The 22,212-nt window shown below is 41.6% G+C and overlaps 1 protein-coding gene across 4 annotated transcripts; it reads left to right on the top strand.

The window, feature by feature from the left end:
• Positions 1 to 174: 174 nt before the first annotated feature.
• NEK3 (NIMA related kinase 3) lies at positions 175 to 21,841 on the top strand. 4 transcript variants are annotated; one of them, XM_032874128.1, is made up of 16 exons: positions 175 to 210; positions 3,064 to 3,236; positions 4,982 to 5,075; positions 5,163 to 5,260; positions 6,526 to 6,609; positions 7,389 to 7,456; positions 7,550 to 7,636; positions 9,484 to 9,538; positions 12,831 to 13,031; positions 13,458 to 13,530; positions 15,676 to 15,725; positions 18,175 to 18,274; positions 18,797 to 18,940; positions 19,437 to 19,571; positions 20,738 to 20,864; positions 21,268 to 21,841. In XM_032874128.1, the coding sequence occupies exons 2-16, from the start codon at positions 3,120 to 3,122 to the stop codon at positions 21,350 to 21,352; spliced, it is 1,518 nt and encodes a 505-aa protein (XP_032730019.1). In that variant the 5' UTR covers positions 175 to 210; positions 3,064 to 3,119; the 3' UTR covers positions 21,353 to 21,841. The 4 variants fall into 4 exon arrangements, with proteins under 4 accessions (XP_032730019.1, XP_032730022.1, XP_032730020.1 ...); XM_032874129.1 differs by lacking the exon at positions 175 to 210 and having other exon boundaries at positions 2,864 to 3,236; positions 15,679 to 15,725; XM_032874127.1 differs by lacking the exon at positions 175 to 210 and having other exon boundaries at positions 2,864 to 3,236.
• Positions 21,842 to 22,212: the final 371 nt, after the last annotated feature.

Below are 22,212 nucleotides of genomic sequence, written 5' to 3'. Positions count from 1 at the left end.
CTCAATAATATTGGCATTGATCTAGGGCGCTTTGGAGCTACAGTTTTAAAACGCGCCCTTAGTAGGCCCGGCTACTCCGATAATAGCGCCTCCCGCCCAGCCCGAGAACATTCCTTTAACCAGCAACCCGAAAGACGACCTGTCGGCCCGCCCCGCGGAAACGCGCTAGTCCGGGGACGCCGGGGTCGGCTCCGGTCGCCGGGAAAGCCGGTAAGCGATCCCGCAGCCTGGCAGGGAGCCTCTGGAGGAGGGAACGCGGCCGGCGGTGGGGACTTGGGGCCCGGGAAGCGGGCGGCGCCCTCGCGCGATGGGGGCGAGCAGGAGACCCGCTGTCGGCGCTGTCGGATCCCCGCCCCAGCTCCGCTCCCGGCCTGGGCCGCTCACGCCGGCCGCGGCCCCAGCGCTGGAGGAGGAGGGGACGCGGCGCGGCAGGATTCGCGCTTGGCCCGCCCCCCCGCATGGTGAGGGCCCCCCGCATGGTGCGGGCGTCCGCGTGCAAACCTGAGAAGATCACGCGCCCGGGTGTCTCACCCGTGATCCCACTTCTGGCTATTTCCAAACCATTTTACTAGTATTTGGGAGGAGCATGCAAAGGGACTTCGTCACAGTGTATACAGGTCTCTTACTGATCTTACGGGTGTCGTCAGATTGAGTAGCGGGTAGATGGGGTGACTCAGTGGGTTAAAGCCTCTGCCTTCGGCTCCGGTTGTGATCCCAGTGTTCTGGGATCAAGCCCCGCGTCGGGCTCTCTGCTCAGCGCCTGCCTCCCCCTCCTCTGCCTCTCTGCCTACTTGTGATCTCTCTCTGTCAGATAAGTAAATAAAATCTTAAAGAAAGAAAGAACCAAAGAAAAACTGGTTTTCAGCTAAGAAAATCAATGGTGGTTCTTGCTTATTGGTTATGTCTTTGACATAAAATGAAGACCCTGAAGAATAAAAGAAAAGAAATATGGGAAAACGTGGCCTCCTTGTTACTTTTTTTTTAAGGATCTTATTTGTTTATTTGAGAGAGGTAGAGAGAGAGAGAGATTGAGAGCAGGAGCAGGGAGCCCAACCCAGGACTGGATCCCAGGACCCTGTGATCATGACCTGAGCTAAGGGCAGACGCTTAACCAACTGAGCCATCCAGGAGCCCTCGGCCTGCTTGTTAAATCGGGTAATACCAAGGGCCAGTTAGAATAGGAGCAACTTTTTTCTTTCAGATCCCTAAATACACTGAAAGACCAGACTGTTCTTGAAAAGAATTGTTTTTGAACACAGTGCCTCTAATTTGGTTAATATGGAGCAATTAATTTTAAAGTTGCTGGGTGATTCTATGACACATGAATACAAACGACATTTTACAGGTCGCTGTAGTGTTTGTTTTAGTTGTGATTTTTGCTCTACCTGCTGTGTTCTCTGTGCCTCATAATTCTTTGTGGTGTGATTAAAACAAAAAACAAACAAAAAAACCCCACTACAAATAAGCTTTCTGAAAATTAAGTTAATTCATTCTGGTGGTTTTCTTTTTACTTAATGCACCAAGTTGCTAAGGAAAAAAATGCGTCATGTTGCTAAGGTTTTAGTAATAATAATGGCTGCCATTTATCCACGGCCTCCCCTGTACCAGGCAAAGTGTTAGGTACTTTATATTCAATCTCCTTTACCTATGATCCGATCCAGCTAACTGCTTCATCTGGGAAATACAGAAAGGGAGACTGAAGTTCAAAGACTCTGCTTATGTCTTCTTAATCCCAGCACCTCTAGCTCAGTGTGTCCTAAAAGGAACATGTCTCCCTTCAACATGCTGTTCCCCAGCCCTGCCACACTCCCACCGCCAGAAGAATGAAACACACACACACATACACACAGAACCATTGTGCTTTTCCTTTTTTTCAGGGAATGGTATCATCGTTCACCTAGTTTACACTGGAAACCTGGGAGGTCTGCTTTGTCCCTTTCTCCCTGCTTATCCCCCATAAATTTGTCACCAAAAATCTTACGAGTTCTTTCTACATAACTTCTTCTCATTCTTCTCTTCGTTCCCATTGCCACCACCCCATTCCACTCCATCATCATTTTCCTGCCTTTTCTGTTGTCGGAGTCGCACTCCAGCGCTCCTGTCCCGTCCTGTGTGCAGTCCATTCGCTCTATGGCCAGAGTAAGTTATTTTTTCTAATATGCTCTCTTGGCTAAAATCCTTCAGAGATAGCACATTAATTACCCCAAGGATAAAATCCAGCAACCTGAGTTTGGCTTGCAGTGGCCTTCAGATAAGACCCTGTCTGCCTCACCAGCCTGTGACAGTCCTCTTTCAATTCCTTGAACTGAACACAATCCCTTTGGCTCTTTTTTTAAAATAAGATTTTATTTATTTATTTGACAGAGAGAGAGATCACAAGTAGGCAGAGAGGCAAGCAGAGGGAGAGGGGGAATCAAGCTCCCCGCTGAGCAGAGAGCCCGATGTGGGGCTCAATGTGGGGCTTGATCCCAGTACCCTAAGATCATGACCTGAGCTGAAGGCAGGGGCTTAACCCACTGAGCCACCCAGGTGCCCCCTCTTTGGCTCTTAAATATGCCAGTCCCTCTGCCTACATCGCTTCCCCCTGCCCCCCATTGCCTAGCCAACTTCCAGTCATCCTTCAGGCTTCAGTAAAGTATCATTTTCCTGACTTGTCTGGATATTTCTGCCATGCGCCAGCCTAACTCTGTGAGACTTATCACCCTACATTTGTTGAGGTCTGAGGTCCCACCTGCTTTGGGGCATGCGTGATAGCAGGGACCATGAGAGGTCAAAGTCTGGTGCTGTAGCATCAACGTATACAAACCACACCGTTCCTTGAACAGTGCAGGTTTGAACTGCACAGGGCCACTTACATCCAGCAATTTTGATAAATGCAGTACAGTCTGTAAATGTATTTTTTATTCAGGATTATAAAACCTGGCATGGGTGCCCAGGGTCTACCTGTTTAGCCAATAAAGGAATAAACTGCTGTTGTCCTACCATGGTCATTTTGAGCTACTTTGACTTCATTCTGCCTTTTGAAATATATTTAATTTTCAACGTTTCCGTTTTTGAATACAGGTCGAGAGAGGTCGTGGTGACCGTGTCAGTGGAGCTGGGCTGTGTGGGTTCCCAGCATGGATGGCTACGTGGTCCTGAGAGTGATCGGAGAGGGCTCCTTCGGCAGAGCCCTTTTGGTTCAGCAAGAAAGCAGTAATCAGCTGTTTGCCATGAAGGAAATAAGGCTTCCCAAGGTCACTGCTGAAGCCATTAGCTCATGTTGAAAATGTAGATGCAGTTTGCCCAGGAAAATTAGTTCTTGAGATTTAACATGGAATTGCTCTTTCGTGCAAAAGATGTAATGGGTTTATTCATTAGCTTTACAAGGTCTTGATGTATTTTATATGGATTTTAGGTAATTTTTGTAATTAACAAAGAGGGAGAAAAAATAATCTAGGTGGCGATTGCTGTTTATCTCAATGAATAATTTCCAATTTTGCATACCTAAGAGGGAAAGAAGCTTTGCCAGAAGCAGCTCAGGAGCCCTATTAATGAAAACAGAGCATAAAAAATACAATGAAGAGCAAAAACCTAACATGCTAACTTTTGATATCAGAGAAGCTATTTTGTGGATCAGTTTTGGGTTTTATTTCCCTGGAAGGTGAGGAAGGTGCTACCTGGTTCTTGTTTATCATAGTTGTTGCAGGAAAGAATCTGTGCCATTGAGGTTGTTTAATAACGTCTTGATCAATTTTCTAAAATACATTTTGATACAATTCTCAGAATTCTAAGCATTTATTTCCCCACTGTGTTCTTGACCTCTTTCCGTGATTCTCGAGTGGGCTTCAAAGTCATCTGGAGGTTAAAACACAGATTGCTGGGCCCCACCCCTAAGTATCTGGTTGAGGAGGTGCAGATGGGCTGGTGAATTTGCATTTTTTTTTTTTTTTTTTTTTTAGAGATTTGTTTATTTTGAAGAGAGAGTGAGAAAGAGAATCTCAAGCAGCCTCCCTGCTGAGCGTAGACGCCAACAGGGGACTCCATCTCATGACCCTGAGATCCTGACTTGAGCTGAAATCAGGAGTTGGAGGCTTAACCTACTGAGCCACCCAGGCGCCCCTTTTTAAAATATCTTTTTGTAATTCTTTTTTTTTTTTTTTTTCCAATGGCAGTTTCTTAATTGAAAGACAAGCCATTCAGAATTTCGTCCTCAGAGAGTAAGTTAGGGATAAGCAGTTTTGGAAACCAGCTTTGTAAATCACCTTCTTCCATGCTTACTGCATTAACATATCAGTCTTTCTCATCTGGGCCAGTGGGCTGCAAACATGATGCAGACAGTAAGACATGAGAGCCCCAGTTCTTAAGGATATGCTATGGTTAATAGCATGCCCATTCTCCACATCAGTTACGATGAGACTGATGTGAAAACTGGTTTACGTTCTATACTTGGAAGGATATAAGGGTCAACTTTAGCATGTAAAATATAGCCACAGTTGAAAAATCATGTTTTCTCGTAGAGTTTGATAAACATAAGTTGGGTCACAGCGTGTTGCTTCAAAACTGCCTCTGGCATTGACGTATACAAACCACACTTGACCCTTGAACAACACAGATGTGAGCTGCGTGGGGCCACTTATATGCAAATTTTTTGGATAAATGCCATCCAGTACTGTAAATGTATTTTCTCTTCCTTATGATTTTCTTGGTAACACTTTCTTTTCTCTAGCTTACTTTATTGTGAGAATAAAATATTATTTATTGTGAGAATAGCATATAATACATGTAACATACAACATGTGTGTCAATTGACTGTAATTTGACAATGCTATTAATGGTTATGTTTTGGGGGAGTCAAAAGTCACAGGTGGATTTTTGACTGCACAGGGGAGCGGATCACTGCTCCCAGCTCCCATGTGGTTCAAGGGTCAACTGTATTGTTGTAAAGCTGTCCATTTTAAAATGAAGTATTCCATTTATGCTATTTAAAATCTTCTTCTAGTCTCTCTCTGGTACACAGAATTCTAGGAAGGAGGCTGTTCTGTTAGCCAAAATGAAGCACCCCAATATTGTTGCCTTTCAAGAATCATTTGAAGGTAAATATGAATTCCCCCAAATAAATGCATTGTGGAATTTGACTTATGGCCTCCAGGCTTTACTCAGGAGTCTTCTGTTTGTTCTAGCTGAGGGACACCTGTATATTGTGATGGAATATTGTGACGGAGGGGACCTAATGCAGAAGATAAAGCATCAGAAAGGAAAGTTGTTTCCTGAAGATACAGTAAGAGAGGGGCTTCCACGATTTCTCTCAAGATTTAGAAGCAACTTTCCTCCCAAAATGGGTATAAGTTCACATGAAAGCATTATACGTGATATAATATACCTGACACACTTGTTAGAAGGAACTCGCTTCCCTATTGCTGCTCCTGTTTGTGTGTGGGAGGTGGCTGCCAGAGATATTTCCAGCAAGTTCAATAGATATGTTTATAAAATATCAAGGAATAAAACTTCTGTGTGTAGAAGAGTTTCAAAATTGTATTGCTCCTATTTTGTCCCGTATATTTCAAATTATAAATTTTGTGGTACTGACATTGTAGAAGACAGATAGAGTTATTTGGCATTACTTGATCATCAGAAGAACGAAGCCCAAATTCCTGGGTCATGGAAATACCTCCTCATGGGAATACCTATTCTCATACTTTTTCCTTTTACAATTTAGCATTTTCCTTTATGTCTAGTATTTCCTGCCTTTTTAAAGGAAAATTGTGTATTAAATATTATTAGAATGAATTGACTAAGGAAAATAGTTAAATAAACACCATGAATGGGACTTTGTCTGGTTTAGGGTATAACATGTTATGAAAGCATATTGGTATAAATATTTTTATTTAGCAGTTGTGTTGTTAAAAATATGGATTCCAGAGAAGGAGGTCAACCTTGGCTTCAAATGAATGAATCTCCATAGCAAAAAAGGAAAAAAAATCAGTTTGACATTTAATTATAGGCTTAGAAATTCTGAATACTACTGACTTAGGATTCGTAAGAAGAAAATGCTGACTCACAGGATGGTTGACAACATAATGAAATCTTTTAATGATAATAAATGAACACTCTGAAAAGGCAAATGAAAATCTGATGTAATGATTACAAAAAGTTGTAGCATACTCATTCCTTAGTGGTGAATTACCTTTATATATATATTTAAGAAATACTTTTATTTGGTTGAATTCAAGAAAACCATAGTGGGAGTTTTATTGAACTAAATTGCTGTTTAGATCATACGTAAGATGATGGAACATGGGATTCACAGTTTTTCTGAATTCTCCCAGGCAATGTGGAATCTTAATTGAACTATGTAATTTTTAGGGTTCTGTATTAATATTACAGAAAAATCCAGGTCAGCTAAGGCCTGGAGATGATTCTTTGGGATTTGGCATGTAAAATACAGCCACAGTTGAAAAATCACCACGTTTTCTCGTAGAGTTTGATAAACATAAGTTGGGTCATGCAGTAACGAACCAGTTACTGCATGCCTTTTCCTTACAGATACTTAATTGGTTCACACAAATGTGCCTTGGAGTAAATCACATTCACAAGAAACGTGTGTTACACAGAGATATCAAGTCCAAGGTAAGTGAAATACCTTTTGGGGCCTCAACACGAAAACAGAAACAAAGACTATTTCACTCAGTCTTTTTTCTGTGTTCTTCTGTTTCGTTTTGGGACATTTTTATTTAGCCTAGAAGTCTTTGTCAGCCTAATATTTATACGAGCCAAGGAAGGTACTACTTGAGAAAGATCATTTAATCTCTTTACTAGTGTATGTTACTAGGTTCCTAGCTCTCTTAGCGATTGCTAAGACTATCTTTCTCAAATGGAAAATGGTCAAGACCTGTGCCATGGAGTCCCCCTGACACGTTCCCAGGCGCTCCATCGGGCTCTACTGATACGAGATTTTATTTATTTATTTGAGGGAGAGAGAGAGAGAACACACACACACACACACACACACACACACACACACACAAGAGCAGGTGGAGGTGTAGAGGGAGAAGCAGACTCCTCACTGAGCAGGGAGGCCCAATGCAGGCCTTGATCCCAGGACTCTGGGATCATGACCTGAGCTGAAGGCAGATGCTTAACCGACTGAGCCACCCAGGCTCCGGTCTACCGATAAAATCTTAAGCTCGCTTGTTTGATTTCTAAGCAGTGATCCTGAATTCCCAAGCAGGGTAACGTGTATCTGTCAGAAGGGTGTCTTATTTTGTGTTCCGCTCCAGAACTGAGCTGTCAGCATCTCTGCCCTTAATCTCCATCACCAGCAGGCTTTGATAGACAGCTTCTCCGAGATCTCTGCCTTTCGGGTGAATGATGCAAGACATAATCTCAGCTCTTCTTTTTTAATGCAGAACATCTTCCTCACCCAAAATGGAAAAGTAAAACTGGGAGATTTTGGATCTGCCCGTCTTCTCTCCAAGTATGTATATCTGTTTTGTAGTAGTGACAGCAATCAAAATATCCCTTATTCAGGAATGCGCTGTAATCGTGCTTTGCCTTCTTATGGTTTTAGTCCTATGGCGTTTGCTTGTACATATGTGGGAACACCCTATTACGTGCCCCCAGAAATTTGGGAGAACATGCCTTACAACAATAAAAGGTAAGTAATGTTCTTGCTTGATACATTAAGTCCTGAGCTTGACCACTTGATGACAGGCATCGTAACAAGGGAAGTTTGGTTTTTGAAAAATATATTTGAAAGCAATATAGAATCTAAATGCCCAGGCTTCTAGATGAAAGTCACAGTTTTCCAACTGTTTTAACCAGAGCTAAAAGGAGCCCAGTGTAAATGCTAAAGGAAAGGCTAGTCATTTCTAGGGAACAGTATGAATGACATAATAGAATGAATGACATGACTGCTTTTCACACTCTACTGCTCTCGCTTTTAAAAGTCCCAAAGCTCAGGTTGCAGCTCTACCAGTTACATCAGAATGTCAGGGGGTGAGAAGCGTACATCGGTAATTTTCCAGCATCACCAAATGATTCCAGTGTGTGGCAAAATTTGGGAACTACTGGATTATGTCAGTGAGTTCATATTGGCAGGACTGGATAATAAGTACTTGACTGATAGGTTAATTAATTAAAAGAAGATAGTCTTAAGACCTTATGATTTAAAACAGAATTTTTTTCTGAATATAAGTCATGACATGCCCACTGATGGAATGGGTGAACAGAGGAATACCGGAAATAGATATACAAGAAAGGATATGGCCATCACCTACTTTTTCACTGCTGTTAATAACATTTTGATGTTTTTTTCCATCCATTCACTTCCTCCTGCCAAACCTAGTTTATGTATTCTATATACAACTTAGTATCCTCCTTTTTTATTTTATTATATCATATTCATATCACCACATATTTAAGCTCTTCACAAATATTGTTGGTCTAATGATATATTTCCAATTTTCAGTATCATAATCAGTGTCATGATTAATAGACCTGTTGTGAGGAAACATCATTATTTTGTAACACATTCTTGGCATGAATTCCTAGAAGTAGAAAACCTACAGGCTCTTGTTACCTTCTGTCGAGTTGATTTCTGTAAAGAACATGGTAATCCATACTGAATAGTTTCTTTTAAGAGTAAAACTGAGTGCACTGGGGACACAGCAGCTATGGAGAAACTTACTGGGCCAATTGGGGAGATTCGATTTTGGACAAATATTTGGTGATATGATTGAATTAAGGTTAAATTTCTTGGATGTGACAATGGTATTGTGTTTATGAGGGAGAGTACATGCTGACGTGTTTGGGGATGAAGTCTTTGGTGTCTGCAGTCTTTTTTTCAAGAGGTTCAGATATATGTGGAACTAGGTGGTAAGAAGGATGGAGGAAATGGGGATGCTTAGAATGAAGAAGGGTGGGCCTATGGGGCAAATTATAGAACTCTTCTGATTTATGAAGAACTGTTTGGGGGAAGAATGAGTAGTCTTATTCTCTTGGTTTGGGAATGTAGAGCTAACACAGGGTGATGAGGGTATCCAGAAGACACATTTTGGCTTATGATAAAGACCACTCTCCCTAGAGCCATCCAACAGGCTGCGTACAAGGTAAAGAGCTATTTATCAGGAGGTGTGGCCAAAAGGCCTGGGGTTGCGCACAGATGGTCTAGGTAGAAGCAATACTGCATGACTTCTAACCCTCCTTCCAACTATGCCAGTCTGAGTCCACAAATACTCCCTTCTGTACTGAATGCTACTGAAATGATATCTGAACAGCCTTGATTTGGAGGGTAGGGGCTCGGGAGCAGAGAGTTTTACTGTGACCATTACTGTGAGTAAGTATCTAAGTATTAGACCAAACTTACCAGGTATTGTATTTTAATAACTAGGAATTACTTGTGATATTTATTCTTATTGAAGATAATTTTTCATTTTTTTCTTTTGTATTTCATATAATCACGCATAACCCATTTGTCATTCCATTGCTTCTTTATGCTTCCAGTGACATCTGGTCCTTGGGATGCATTCTCTATGAGCTCTGTACCCTTAAGCATCCAGTAAGTATGGTGTGTAAATTGGAAAAGGCAGCCTCTTGTCAGACCTGGCTAAGTCCTTAGTAATGTGCCAGGTTCCACTTGGCCGTGTGCTTCCCTTGGGCTCTGTAGGAGTGCTGACAGCATTGACTCTATCTTTGGCCTGCCATGTTGGCCCACAAGTGGTACCACAAGGGATACTCCCTTGTGACCTCACCACCATGCTCCTCGCTCCAGGGAAGCTGGGGATTAAGGTCCAGATAGTTGCCCTCTAGAGAACAGGGCAGAGAATAGCTGCGTAGTGACCTGCATTCCCCTGCCCGCCTTGCCCCCGTGCCCGTTGTCCCTGTCGGTAATTACCCTGCATAAAACTCTGGGTAAACGATATGGAGTGGCTTGCTTTGTGTTTCAGTATTAAAATGCCTTCTTGGTCTGAATGGTCCATGACTGACCCTCCTCTCCTTTCTGACAGATGAATTCATACTCTTTCCTTGGGTGTCACCTTTGCCTTGAGTCCCTTTGGTAGCATATACTAATAGGAAATTTTCATTATTTAGTTTCTGTAGTTTTATATTTAGCTTGCCTGCCTTCCTTCCATTTTTCTTTCCGTCCCCTCCTCCATCCGTCCTTTCTTTTTTTTTGCTATTCTCAATTTTTTTATGTTGGTAAAATACAATCTCTATCATGAAATTAGCCTTTTTAACCGTTTTGTGTGGCATTGATTACTTTGCAGTATTGTGTAATCATCTCTGGTACCTATTTGCCAAACTTGCCCAGCCCATGCTCCTAAACAGAAACTCTGTACCCATTAAATGATAACTTCTCATCCCCATCCCTCCCCACCAGCCCCTGGTAACCTCTAATCCACTTTCTGTCTCCAAGAACGTGTGTATTCTAGATATTTCCGATAAGTGGAATTACACAGTACTTTTCCCTTTGTGTCTGGCTTGTTTCATGTAGCATAATGTTGTAACATGGGTCACAATTTCATTCCTTTCTGTGATTGAATGATATCCATTATGTATGTTTATATCTTATTTTGTTTATCCATTCATCTGTTGCTGGACATATGGGTTATTTTCTCCTTTTGGCTATTGTGAAAAAAATTATCTTTATTTTTTTTTTCAAGATATTTTAAAACACAATTTAACAAAAAAGAGGCTAAATAACTTGGCCAGCTTGTTTAGCAGTTACTATTACATAGAACTAACAATCATAGCACTTGTCCCTGTTAAGTCTTGGCTTTTCATAGAAATAAATGCTGTCCTTTGGGTATAGATTGAAACTTAGCTCTAACCAAGCATTTTTTCATTTTTTATTTTTTAAGTTTTAATTGAAATACGGTTGACATAGAGTGTCATGTTAGTTTCAGGTGCACAACATAGTGATCCAGCACTTGTAAATACAGTATTGCTCACCGTACCCATAGTCACCATATTAAGTTACTATGATATTATTGGCTGTATTACCTGTGCTCTACTTTTCATCCCCGAAACTTAATTATTTTATACTTGGAAGTCTGTGCCTCTTACTGCCCTCTGCCTATTTCACCCATCCCCACCCACCCCTGGCAAGCATCTTTTCAGATGTGCCTGAGAGGTATGAGAGTGAATGATGGAGGAACAGCCTTCGCCACCACTAAGAAAGCCCCTCACACTGAAACCACATGCTGTCTTCCTCCAGTGTGCATGGTTTATAATGCCTGCTGCATCGTTACAACAACTTGGGAGACTTTACAAAATGGCGATACCTGGGCCCTTACTATAGTAATTGAATAGAAACCCCGGAGGGTGTCCTGGACAGTAGTGTTTTATAGAACAGGTGATTCTAGGGGCGCCTGGGTGGCTCACTTGGTTGAGGGCCTGACTCTTGGTTTCAGCGTAGGTCATGATCTAAGGGTCATGAGACTGAGCGCTGCGTGGGGCTCCCAGCTCAGCTAGGGCTCTGCTGGAGGTTCTCTTCCTCTCCCCCTGTTCACATCTGCTCTGTCTCTCTGTCTCTCTCTCCCTCTCTCAAACAAACAAATAAATAAATAAATCTTTAAAGCAGGGGATTCTAATGTGCAGCCCAAGTGGAGAGCCACTGTTTTATATAAAAAGGATTATTTTTAAAATACCAGTACTTTATTTATGATTATATTCTTTATTCCCCTGATTCTGTCTTTTGTGTGTGTAGGTGTGAACTTTCATATACATGTTCTTCTTCCTTCTAGCAAGAATAAGAATTAAGGAGTATGGTGCCCTGATATTTGACACACAATCTGTTTTCTCATCTGCTTTGAGGCAAAAGTAGTTCTCAAACCTTTAGGAAATGCAGAAACCTGGTATAATGGTTCAAAAGCTGGAGACAGAGCAGATTTAGTCTCATTTTTCACTACCTGAATTTTTCCCTTGTTATCTGTTGATTTTTTCTCTTTTTTCATATCTTCACTTGCATATTTTACTAATCGGGTACATTTTCAAGGCAGAATGCCAACATGTTCTTACATTAAGTATCACCAAGACTAACTAACATCTAGTGTTAATTTCAAAGTTTATTCTACAGTGAAGATTTTTTAAAAATGTTATGCTGGCATGTCATTCTGATTCCCATTCTATTGCTTGTCAAATTCTAATAGCTACTTTGATTATATGAAAGGTAAAAGGGATTTGGCAGTACACTTTTAAAGCTGGAATAGTCTGGAATGCGTATCATGAGGGGGCAGGCCTAGCAGGTTCTGGGGAGGAATGAACCTAAGGGATGTTACACTTATTATTGGCCTGTTAGGACCATTGACTTCTTAAGCTACATGTATGTGGGGCTTCTGGGTGGCTTAGTGGGTGAAGCCTCTGCCTTCGGCTCAGGCCATGATCTCAGGGTCCTGGGATCCAGTCCCACGTTGGGTTCCCTGCTCAGCAGGGGAGTGTGCTTCTCCCTCTGCCTCTGCCCCTCCCCCTGCTCCTGTGCTCTCTGTCTTGCTCTGTCTCTCAAATAAAATCTTTTTAAAAAAGCTACATGTATGTATTACCTTGATTTTTAACATATGTTAACAATGTGTATCTGCACACACGTTGATTATGAGTGATAATGTACCCAAAGCTGGCATCAGTGCTCAGATTTTCCTCTAGATGGGCAAGTTTTGCCCTGTTTATTTTTACCTTCCCTCTGAACCCACCATAAGATTTCAGATAGTACCTTAAGGATCCCTCTGGGAAGTAAAATGACCAGGCGGCATATATTTTTATAAAATTAAATTAGTTCATAAGGATTTTGTTGAGCTGGCAATTTCTTCCACTCCTGCCTTGTCTCTTCTCTTACATTCAGTTGTACTTTTTAGTTTCAGGCAAACAGCTGGAAAAGTCTTATTCTCAAAATATGTCAGGGGTCCCTGAGCCCACTGCCATCTCAGTACTCCTGTGAACTCCAGCTTCTGATCAAGCAGATATTTAAAAGGAATCCCTCACATCGCCCTTCTGCTACAACACTTCTCTCCAGAGGCTCTTTGGCTCGGCTTATCCACAAGTGCTTACCCCCAGAGGTACGGTGGGTCAACTGTGAGTGGTTTTCAAGTATGGCCAAATGGTTTGTTATCTTTTAACACAACATGTAGGACATGCTTGTAAAAATTCAAATAATGCAGAAGAGTATACAAAAAAGTAAAAACTTCTTTTCCCTCCTCCTCTCCCTTCCACAGTACCGTTCCCTGAGAATCCTCATAGGGAGAGTTTGCATAACCTTTCTGGTCTTTTTCTAGACCTGTAGCAATATCTATATATGTGTCTAAATTATAGGCATTTTCTAAATGGCATTTTAGATGCCATAAATCATATATTTATGATTATGGGGAATATGTTTGTGGAGAATATGATTGTAGGGAATAATGTTGATAATTAAATGACATTATGTCAGTATCTAAAGAAAAGTGTACCTCACATATATAAGATTCTTTATTTGAAACTTTCAGATCATCACAGAATATGGCAATCAGGTATTAGAAGAAACCAAAAATTCTAAGCATAGTACACCAAGGAAAAAAGGTAAGAATTTTAGAAAGCTTGCCTTTTGTTCCATTTTCTTTTAAAATATAGTTTAACAAAAAAGAAAAAATATAATTTTCAAGTTACTAGAGACAATTTCAGAGATCTCTTAAAATTAAAATTTTTTTATTGCTATTTCAGATGTAATTCTGTACTGACTTTTATGCTTTTAATTTTCCAGGGATCAAAAGGCCTAGTTTGGAGATTTTAGTGATTTAAAGATTGTTCTCCATTTCATTATTAGTACCATGTTCCCTTCAGTCAGGTAGAAGGCTTCTGTGGCCTGGCCTAGGAATCTAACCATGAAAATACAGTGTTAATCTTATAGGAAATTATCCCCAAGTATCCAAAGAACCATCTGGTAAACAAAATTTTAAAAAGCAGAGCCATGGGACGCCTGGGTGGCTCAGTCAGTTAAGCGTCTTCCTTCAGCTCAGATCATGGTCCCAGGGTCCTGGGATCAAGTCCCACATCAGGCTCCCTGCTCAGCGGGGAGCCTGCTTTTCCCTCTCCCTCAGCACTCCCCTTACTAGCTGTGGGACCTTGGGCCCAAGAGTGGAGGGCGGAAGAGTGAGTAGCCCCTGCAACGATAGGCACATCCTTCTCCCTGGAAATTGTGGATATTGGGTTCCATGGCAAAGGGCAGTTAAAACTTCAGATGGAGGGGCGCCTGGGTGGCTCAGTGGGTTAAGCCTCTGCCTTCGGCTCAGGTCATGATCCCAGGGTCCTGGAATTGAGCCCCGCATCGGGCTCTCTGCTCAGCAGGGCCTGCTTCCCCCTCTCTTTCTGTCTGCCTCTCTGCCTACTTGTGATCTCTCTCTGTCAAATAAATAAAATAAAATAAAAAAGATTTTATTTTATTTATTTGACAGAGAGATAATAAATAAATAAATTTAATTTAATTTTAAAAGATTTTATTTATTTATTTGACAGAGAGAGAGATAATAAATAAATAAAATATTTAGTTTATTTATTTGACAGATGGAAATCACAAGTAGGCAGAGAGGCAGGTAGAGAGAGAGGAGGAAGCAGGCTCCCTGCTGAGCAGAGAGCCCGATGCGGGACTCGATTCCAGGACCCTGAGATCATGACCTGAGCTGAAGGCAGAGGTTTAACCCACTGAACCACCCAGGCGCCCCACCTGACAGTTCAATTTTAAATGTTATTTTTGTAGGAAGGTATATCCTTCTAGTAATGCAAACCCTGCAGTCTTGTAATTCAGCCTTTCTCCATTCCTCAAGGGGTAGCCAGTTACCTTTGTTTCCACAGTTTGCTTTAGTGTTCATTTTACCTTAGGTACTATTTTGTAGCTTTTTCCCCTTCCAGGGTATTGGGAAATTTGTTTTAAAATGCTGGGCAACAACAACAATAAAAGCCAGTCTAAGAAAAGTTTTGAGATAGTTTGGCCAAGTGTAGTCTTACTATTCCTAAATAAGAGGAATAAACCAGTGGAGAAGGGCCACCTTGGGAGACCGTGTGTCCGGTGGCATCTCCACCTGGCCAGTAGACAGTGCCACCAGGGCAGTGAACGTTCCCCGTGATGGCTGGGGCTGTGTCTCATTCACTCCCAGTTGTAGCCTCAGCACCTTTCATCACAGATGCTCAGTAGCCATTTTTTACAATGTTGAATGAAAGAGGAACATGGGCGGCCGGGCTCTGTCAGGGCAAATCAGCCTCTCTTTCCAAAGTGATCGGATGCCCAAGTTCTTGCTGACTGCCACCGCCACTGGTGCCTCAGGAGGGAACAAGCAGCCCCCTCCTTCCAAGGGATCCCTGTTCCACAGGCTCTCGTCACTGTTGGGGACAGCAGAGACTCCCTCGCTGTTCTGAGCTGGAGGTGATGGTGACCTCCCCGGGATGTGGAGGTTCTCACCTTCTAGAGCCTAAATGGGCTGGCAGAAGTGAATCGTGATGCCTTACCTTTCAGATGTTAGCATTAGGAATAAAACAGCAGAAACAGCCTTTGTTTAAATTACTGCGTGGTTGAAGCTTGATATCACTGTTCAGGCTAAGGCTTTGGCTCATGGACTTCAAAAACTTCGTTTGTCTTCATTTGCCTTTTGGGCTTTCTGCAGATCACCTGAGAAGCTTAATCATGTGATCTTCTGTGTGCTTTCTCTTCCTACCTTCTCTCTTCTTTTTAAGCAGACCCCAGCAGAAGCAAGATAGCTTTGGAAGATGAGGCAGCCATGATGGTAAGAGCTTGAAAATTACGATTATGAAACACCCGTCTCCTGGGTACCAGCCGGGGCTCTGAGATGTTGGTAAGACTGGGACCTGCTCCCTCCTGGCCAGCAGTTTTTCCGCCTTTGGCATGTGAGGTAATTGGTGGCTGTCGTCCATACTGTCAGCTGAGCCACTGGAGATCACCGAGCATTTGGTTCACGTGCCTCATTTTGTCGTTTTTAATTATTGATGACCAGTGGTGTCAATATAGACGTGAGAGAACTCTGTTCTGCTTTCAGTCATGAACATCTTGTTTAAGCCTAGCTTTTAGTTTGTTTGTCATTGTGGTAAACCATACATAACACAGAATTTCCCATTGTAGCCATTTTTACGCATAGGATTCAGCAGCATTAATCACATTCACAGCATTGGGTAACCGTCACCACTGTTTCTAGTACTTTCTGATTACCCTGTTACAGAAACTCTGCCCTTGTATAATAGCTCCCCATTCCTTCCCGAACTGCACTGCCACCCCAAGCTCCTGGTGACCTCCAGGCGCCCAGCTATGAGCTCTTTGACACGAGAGCTGCGGTAATGTCCTGAGGAGAATAGCGGATCCACTTCTCAGAGCTGCCAAACCCAACTTAGTAAATCATGCCCTACTCAGGATTTGTTTTTCTTTCTTTTAATTCCAAAAGAAATTCCAAATTTAATTCCAAAAAGAAAAAATCTTGTACTAACAACAAATCATTCTATTTATGGAATGTACTAGAATTTAAACTTGTCAATTTTTTTTCGAATGGAGATTTGGCTCTAAATAAATAACAGCATCCCACCATTATGTTGCTACAAATGGAATAGATCCTGCCCCTGTACTTTTTTTTTATTCTTGTGAGAATATCTTTTTTTTTCCCAGCTTTGTTGAGGCATAATTTATATGCAATAAAATTTACCCTTTAGTGTAGAGTCTGATGAATTTTGAAAAATTTTTAGTGTCACATAACCACCACCATAATCAAGATCTAGAAATCCCAAGCATCCCCCCACCCCCGAGAAAGCTTCCTGAGGGCCCTTTGTAGACAATCCTGACTTCTGTCCCAGATGGTCACCACTGTCGTTTTAATACCATCTACAGTGGACACATCCATGTGTTCTCGCAAAATGAAAAGAGCAAAATGTAAGCAGAATGAAGAGAGAGCTGGAAAGGAAGTCAGAGAAGGGAAGAGCTGAGGTAGGGAGAAGGTCCCAGGCAAGCCGGCAAGGTGTGATGGTGTGAGGGCAGAGCCGAGTGGCGCCAAGCCAGGAGCACTGTTTGAGGCTGCTGTGTGTAGAGCAGTGACTGTCACTGGGGATGGAACATCAGAATCCCCTCAGGGCTTTTAAAAACTGCTCATCACCACTACCTGCCAAGATTCTGACTTCTTTGTCTGGGGGGGGGGCCCTTTGCCGGGTGGGGAGAGAAGTTTGAGAACCATCGATAGAAGTAAGAACAAAGTCCCAGCCACAGTCTGCTGTTTATTTATTCATTCAACAAGTCATTGAGAACCCACATGCTGGAAACTGTTGAGGAATAGGAGATGTATTCTCAAAATATATGCAGATTTAGCAGCGTCTAGACAGTGTGTTACTCTATTTCATGAAATCAGGAGCTTAGATAATTTGGAAAAATACCAAATTAAGTGGGAACATTTTAAAGATTTTATTTATTTATTTTTAGAGGGAGGGAGGGGCGTGGCAGAGGGAGAGGAGGGTGAGGGAGAATCTCAAGCAGACTCCCTGCCAATTGTGGAGCCCTACATGGGGCTCGATCGCACAACCCTGAGATCGTGGCCTGAGCCGAAATCAAGAGATCAAGATGTTCAACTGACTGAGCCACTCAGGTGAAGTGGGAACATTTTGACCATATATAGCAACTTTATAAAGTACCTCATTTTGATATTCCAGCATAAAAAGCCCAATACAGCAAACAATATTGAAGTTTTTCATTACTCATTGCTTCTATAAAGCCCTCTCAAATACCTGTTGTTTTATATATCCTCTTCATATTTGCAATGGTTGATATTAATGACTAGTAATATGGGGGCCCCTGGGTGGCTCAGTCGATTAAGTGTCTGACCTTTGATTTCAGCTCAGCTCATGATCTCAGAGTCGTGAGATTGAGCCTTGTGTCGTGCTCTGCGTCAGCACAGAGCCTGCTTGGGACTCTGTCTCTCCCTCTCCCTCTGCCCCTCACTCTCTCTTTAAAAGAAATATAATGATTACAAATATAGATGACTTTAAATACATATATGTATGTATATATATGGTTTTTAACTTACATATAAATATGTATGACATATAACATATGTATAGGATTCTGTGGTTATGTTTTTTAATTCATTAATCTTTATTTAAAATTAAGATAGCTGACTTTGCATACTTTACCTTGTTTGTAGCATTTCAAGCTTTTTTAATCTGTATTTTTAATCCCTTTTAAAGCCAGAAGAAGAACAAGATAGAAAGTATAGCCACACTGATTTAGAAAACATTAATAAAAATTCAGTTGAAAGTACACTGGGGACATTAAATAAAGAGAAAGGTAAGTTATTCAAATTTTAATGTTGTATAAGTGAGGAACTGGGGAATATGGAAGAAATATTAATTTTCATCTTACTAGGTTATAGGTATCATAAACATGGGAAGATTTTTGTTTGCTTATCCAGTGATTTATTTAATGGTACAGGAATTCTTTATTACTCTTAAAAAAGAAGAGAATAGTGTTATTAATAAGAGCCTGTAGGAAAGGTAGTATTTGTTGTACTATCTGTCATAGAAACCATGTACAGAAATATACAGCCTCTTGGGGCTTCATTCTTATACATTGTGTAAGTATAAATATATACATATTTTTAAAAATTCACTTTAATGATTAGCTTTACCTTTTCATTTGGAGGTTTCTTTTTCTCATCTCCTTTACTGCTTAAACTCAAAAAACATTGTGAGTAGGCGTGAGTTTGGAAGAGAAAAGAAAGACTTCTTTCTCTGTAGTTGTTCGAGTATATGTGTGCGTACAGATGATAAGTAATATGCTCAGCGATACTTTTTTACATTTTAAAATCAGATAATAAATCAGTCCATCTGAGGAAACGCAGTTCACCAAGTCCTGTCAGGAGACAGTGGGAGAAAAATGTCCCCAACACAGCTCTCATGGCTCTGGAAACTGCAGCCATACTCTCCTCCAGCTTAGCAGCCGGGGATGAGAGAGGTTAGTAGTCAGATTGAATGTTGTTACTATCAAACATTTTCTTTCTTCTTCTTTAGGTGATTGATTGATTGATTGATTGATGAGAGAGCAAGTGTGAGTGGGGGGAGGGGCAGAGGGAGTGGGAGCCAGAGAGAGTCCTAAGCAGGCTCCACTCCCAGTGTGCAGCCTCACATGGGGGGTTGATCCCACAGCCCTGAGATCATGACCTGAGCCGAAATCAAGGGTCTGACACGTAACCACGTTAGCCACCCAGGGACCCACTATAGAACATTTTCTAATGGTTGTTTGATGGGCCGGAGGTTGTTCTTGTTGTTGTTTTTAATGTCACTCTGTAGAAGATATTAGGTGTCACGTATCAGAGCAGGGCCCATGTAGGTGAATGAAAGAGATTTGAGTAGCAAGTCAGATATAATTACCTTTGCTTAAAATATGGTCTGGAAGATATATGCTGAGAATCTTTTTTAGATGGCCCTAACTGTCACCTTTTCACAACTAGGTGGTTCTGTAATAAAGTACAGTGAAAATAACACCCGTAAGCAGTGGCTCAAAGAGACTCCAGAAACTCTGATGAACATCCTTAAGAATGCGGATCTCAGCTTGGCCTTTCAAACATACACAATATATAGACCAGGTGACTCAAGCCTATCACGTACCTATGGAAACGCTTTGATTTTTAAAATATTTATTTATTTATTTGTTTATTAAAGATTTTATTTATTTACTTGAGAGAGAGTGAGAGAGTTCATGAGCAGGGGGTAGGGGCCGAGGGAGAGGGAGAAGCAGGCTTCCCACTGAGCAGAGAGCCTGATGTGGGGCTTGATCCCAGGACCCTGGGATCATGACTGGAGCCAAAGGCAGACGCTTAATGACTGAGCCCCCCAGGCACACTGATAATTCAATTACTAAGGCATCTTGCTAACTCAAGAGCTAAGACAAATTACGCCAAGTAGAGTGTGTAATGCTGTGGCAAGTCTTGACCCTATTTATTGTAACAGATTTAGTTGTCTTTGTTTATTTGGTCAGTATTTATTGAGTGCTAAATATGCTGGGTTAAGACTTAAAAAAAAAAAAAGAGTAAAACACAGTTCCTTCCCTGGGTGAGCCCTCAAGGAGAGAGTTTTAGAGTGATATAGATGAATTTTTAGAGGTGTTTTCTGATAGAGCTGCGTGCAGATGGTCATAGGAGCCCCAACGGAAATGGGTGCATAGAGGGATGGTGTTGAGGAAGGTTAACAGTTGTGAATTTTGTTGTAGCAATTGTAGGTCCTGGATTTTGTTTCTGGTCCCTGTTCACTGTTCAAAACCTATGTCATAGCTCTAGTATGAAAGGCTTTTATAAAGATTTAGCTCACATTTTTATATTAGGTTATTGTGTGAGCAAAAATCTGAAAACAGTTGCCATCTAGAAAATTCTTTGAAAGCATTCATGCATGTGGTCTCCATTCCCTAATTTTTAATTCCCCATCATGGGGAAAAGTTGGGGGTGGAGAGCTCAGAGGAAAAACAACTGGAAGATGACGATCCAAAGATAACTTTAATATAGTTTCTTATATTTGAAGGTTTTAATTATAATTTTCTAAATTTTTCTTTTGAAGAAAGTACTGTTTTTAAATTTTATATCCATCCTAATGCTTCATGGGCCTGTTTGATGCCAGAAGTCAGGCTGTGTAATGGGGGAGGCACTACAAAAGAAATATAGCATTGTCCTCAGTGAGCCAGCAAGCTTTTGGAGGATTTTAGTCCAACATTCACTAATTATTCAACTACTGTTAAAATTGGCATAATTTTCTGCTGAAGGTTCAGAAGAATTCTTGAAGGGCCCCCTGTCTGAAGAAACAGAAGCATCAGACAGTGTGGATGGTGGTCATGATTCTGTCATTTTGGACCCAGAGAGACTGGAACCTGGACTGGAGGCAGAGGACACGTATGTTGGGATATATACACATGGTGCTAGTCGTTGTGTGTGAAAATCAGACCTTAATTTCAGGTTTAGCAGGAGCTGGTTATATTACTCAACATCACAAATGAATATTCATATCTCAATCTTTTGTCTGGGATGAGTAATGTATTACGGTATTATTACGGAATTCCTGAGCCTAACTGTTCAGCTTGGACTTACTGTTTTTTGTTTAATATATTGGGTTTTATTGGCAAATGTTTTAGAAACATGAAAGGAGTGCTCCTTTGGAAGAGCTAACAGTTTTTTTCCTCTGGTCAGTTGCTCAAAAATGTAAATATTTTGATGGTAGTGTTCTGCTTTGAGCCACCCAAAAATACTTACTGTGCCCCTGCTATGGAGGCTTAGTATCAAAATTGTTTCTTCACAGGGATTTTGAGGAGGATGACGACAGGCCTGACTGGGTGTCAGAACTGAAGCGGCGAGCTGGCTGGCAAGAAGCTTCGGATGGGTGACGCCCAAGGAAGCGCTCCGTAGTCACATCGAGTAGATGTTGAAAATGAGGAATTAATGTTTGGATAATATCAGCTCACAGGATTTATAGTTTTCCTTGGACACAGAACGAAGAAGGGGAAACTGTGAATATTTAAAATTGTTCCTGATTAGTACCACAAGGCTTAAAAAACCTGTAACTCTCATGAGTTGTTGAACTGAAAGGAGAAGGCGTAGAAGAATGGCTCTGAACTTCAGGCTTTCAGTCAGAAAAGAAATCGGAGGCTACTGCTTCCAGTTTGTGTGATTGTGGGAAATTATTGAAGCTCTTTGAGCCCCAGTTTCCCTGACTCTAAAACGAGGTGATAATGCCTTCCTCACAGGGATGCTGACCAAAGACCATGGCGGCGGCCCTTCACATTATTTCTGCACTGTTACGATTGGTGCTTAATTGCTGTGTAACTCTTTTTACATTTCTGAAAGGCTTGAGGATCTAAATAAATTAAATTGGAATATAAAAATGTGTAGTTTTCCAGTAAGTCCTATTTCTGGGTGATGGTCCATGATCTTCAATGATCTTCGCCAGTGACCCGCCATCCTTAAATACAGCCCCTGTCAGGATGCACAGAAGGGCCCAGGTCAGAACATCAGCCGTGGGAAGGTGGGGAGGGACACTACAGATCCTGTCAGAAGTTGGCAATCTTGTGCAGGAGAAAGAAATAGGCCAAAGGTGGGAAATACTGGAAACTAGAGAGTGCTGTGGAACTAATGGGATGCCAACTTGTGTGGGTCACCCTGACACACATGTTCTGGGTCCTGTCGTTCCATACTGGGATGCTGTTGTGAGGTGACATATTGTACTCCAGAAGAAAGAGGCTCCCCC

Source organism: Lontra canadensis, unplaced genomic scaffold, assembly GCF_010015895.1.
Source record: "Lontra canadensis isolate GAN:19392208 unplaced genomic scaffold, GSC_riverotter_1.0 scaffold51, whole genome shotgun sequence".
Classification (NCBI taxonomy): Eukaryota; Metazoa; Chordata; class Mammalia; order Carnivora; family Mustelidae; genus Lontra; species Lontra canadensis.
This window is presented reverse-complemented; position numbering and strand designations above follow the sequence as displayed.

Excerpts from the sequence above, each read along its gene's own strand:
- NEK3 (XM_032874128.1), top strand. The coding sequence starts at position 3,120 with ATGGATGGCTACGTGGTCCTGAGAGTGATCGGAGAGGGCTCCTTCGGC. Across the intron at positions 7,457-7,549 it reads TCTGCCCGTCTTCTCTCCAA|TCCTATGGCGTTTGCTTGTA; the intron begins GTATGTATATCT and ends TTATGGTTTTAG. Across the intron at positions 18,275-18,796 it reads GACATTAAATAAAGAGAAAG|ATAATAAATCAGTCCATCTG; the intron begins GTAAGTTATTCA and ends TTTTAAAATCAG.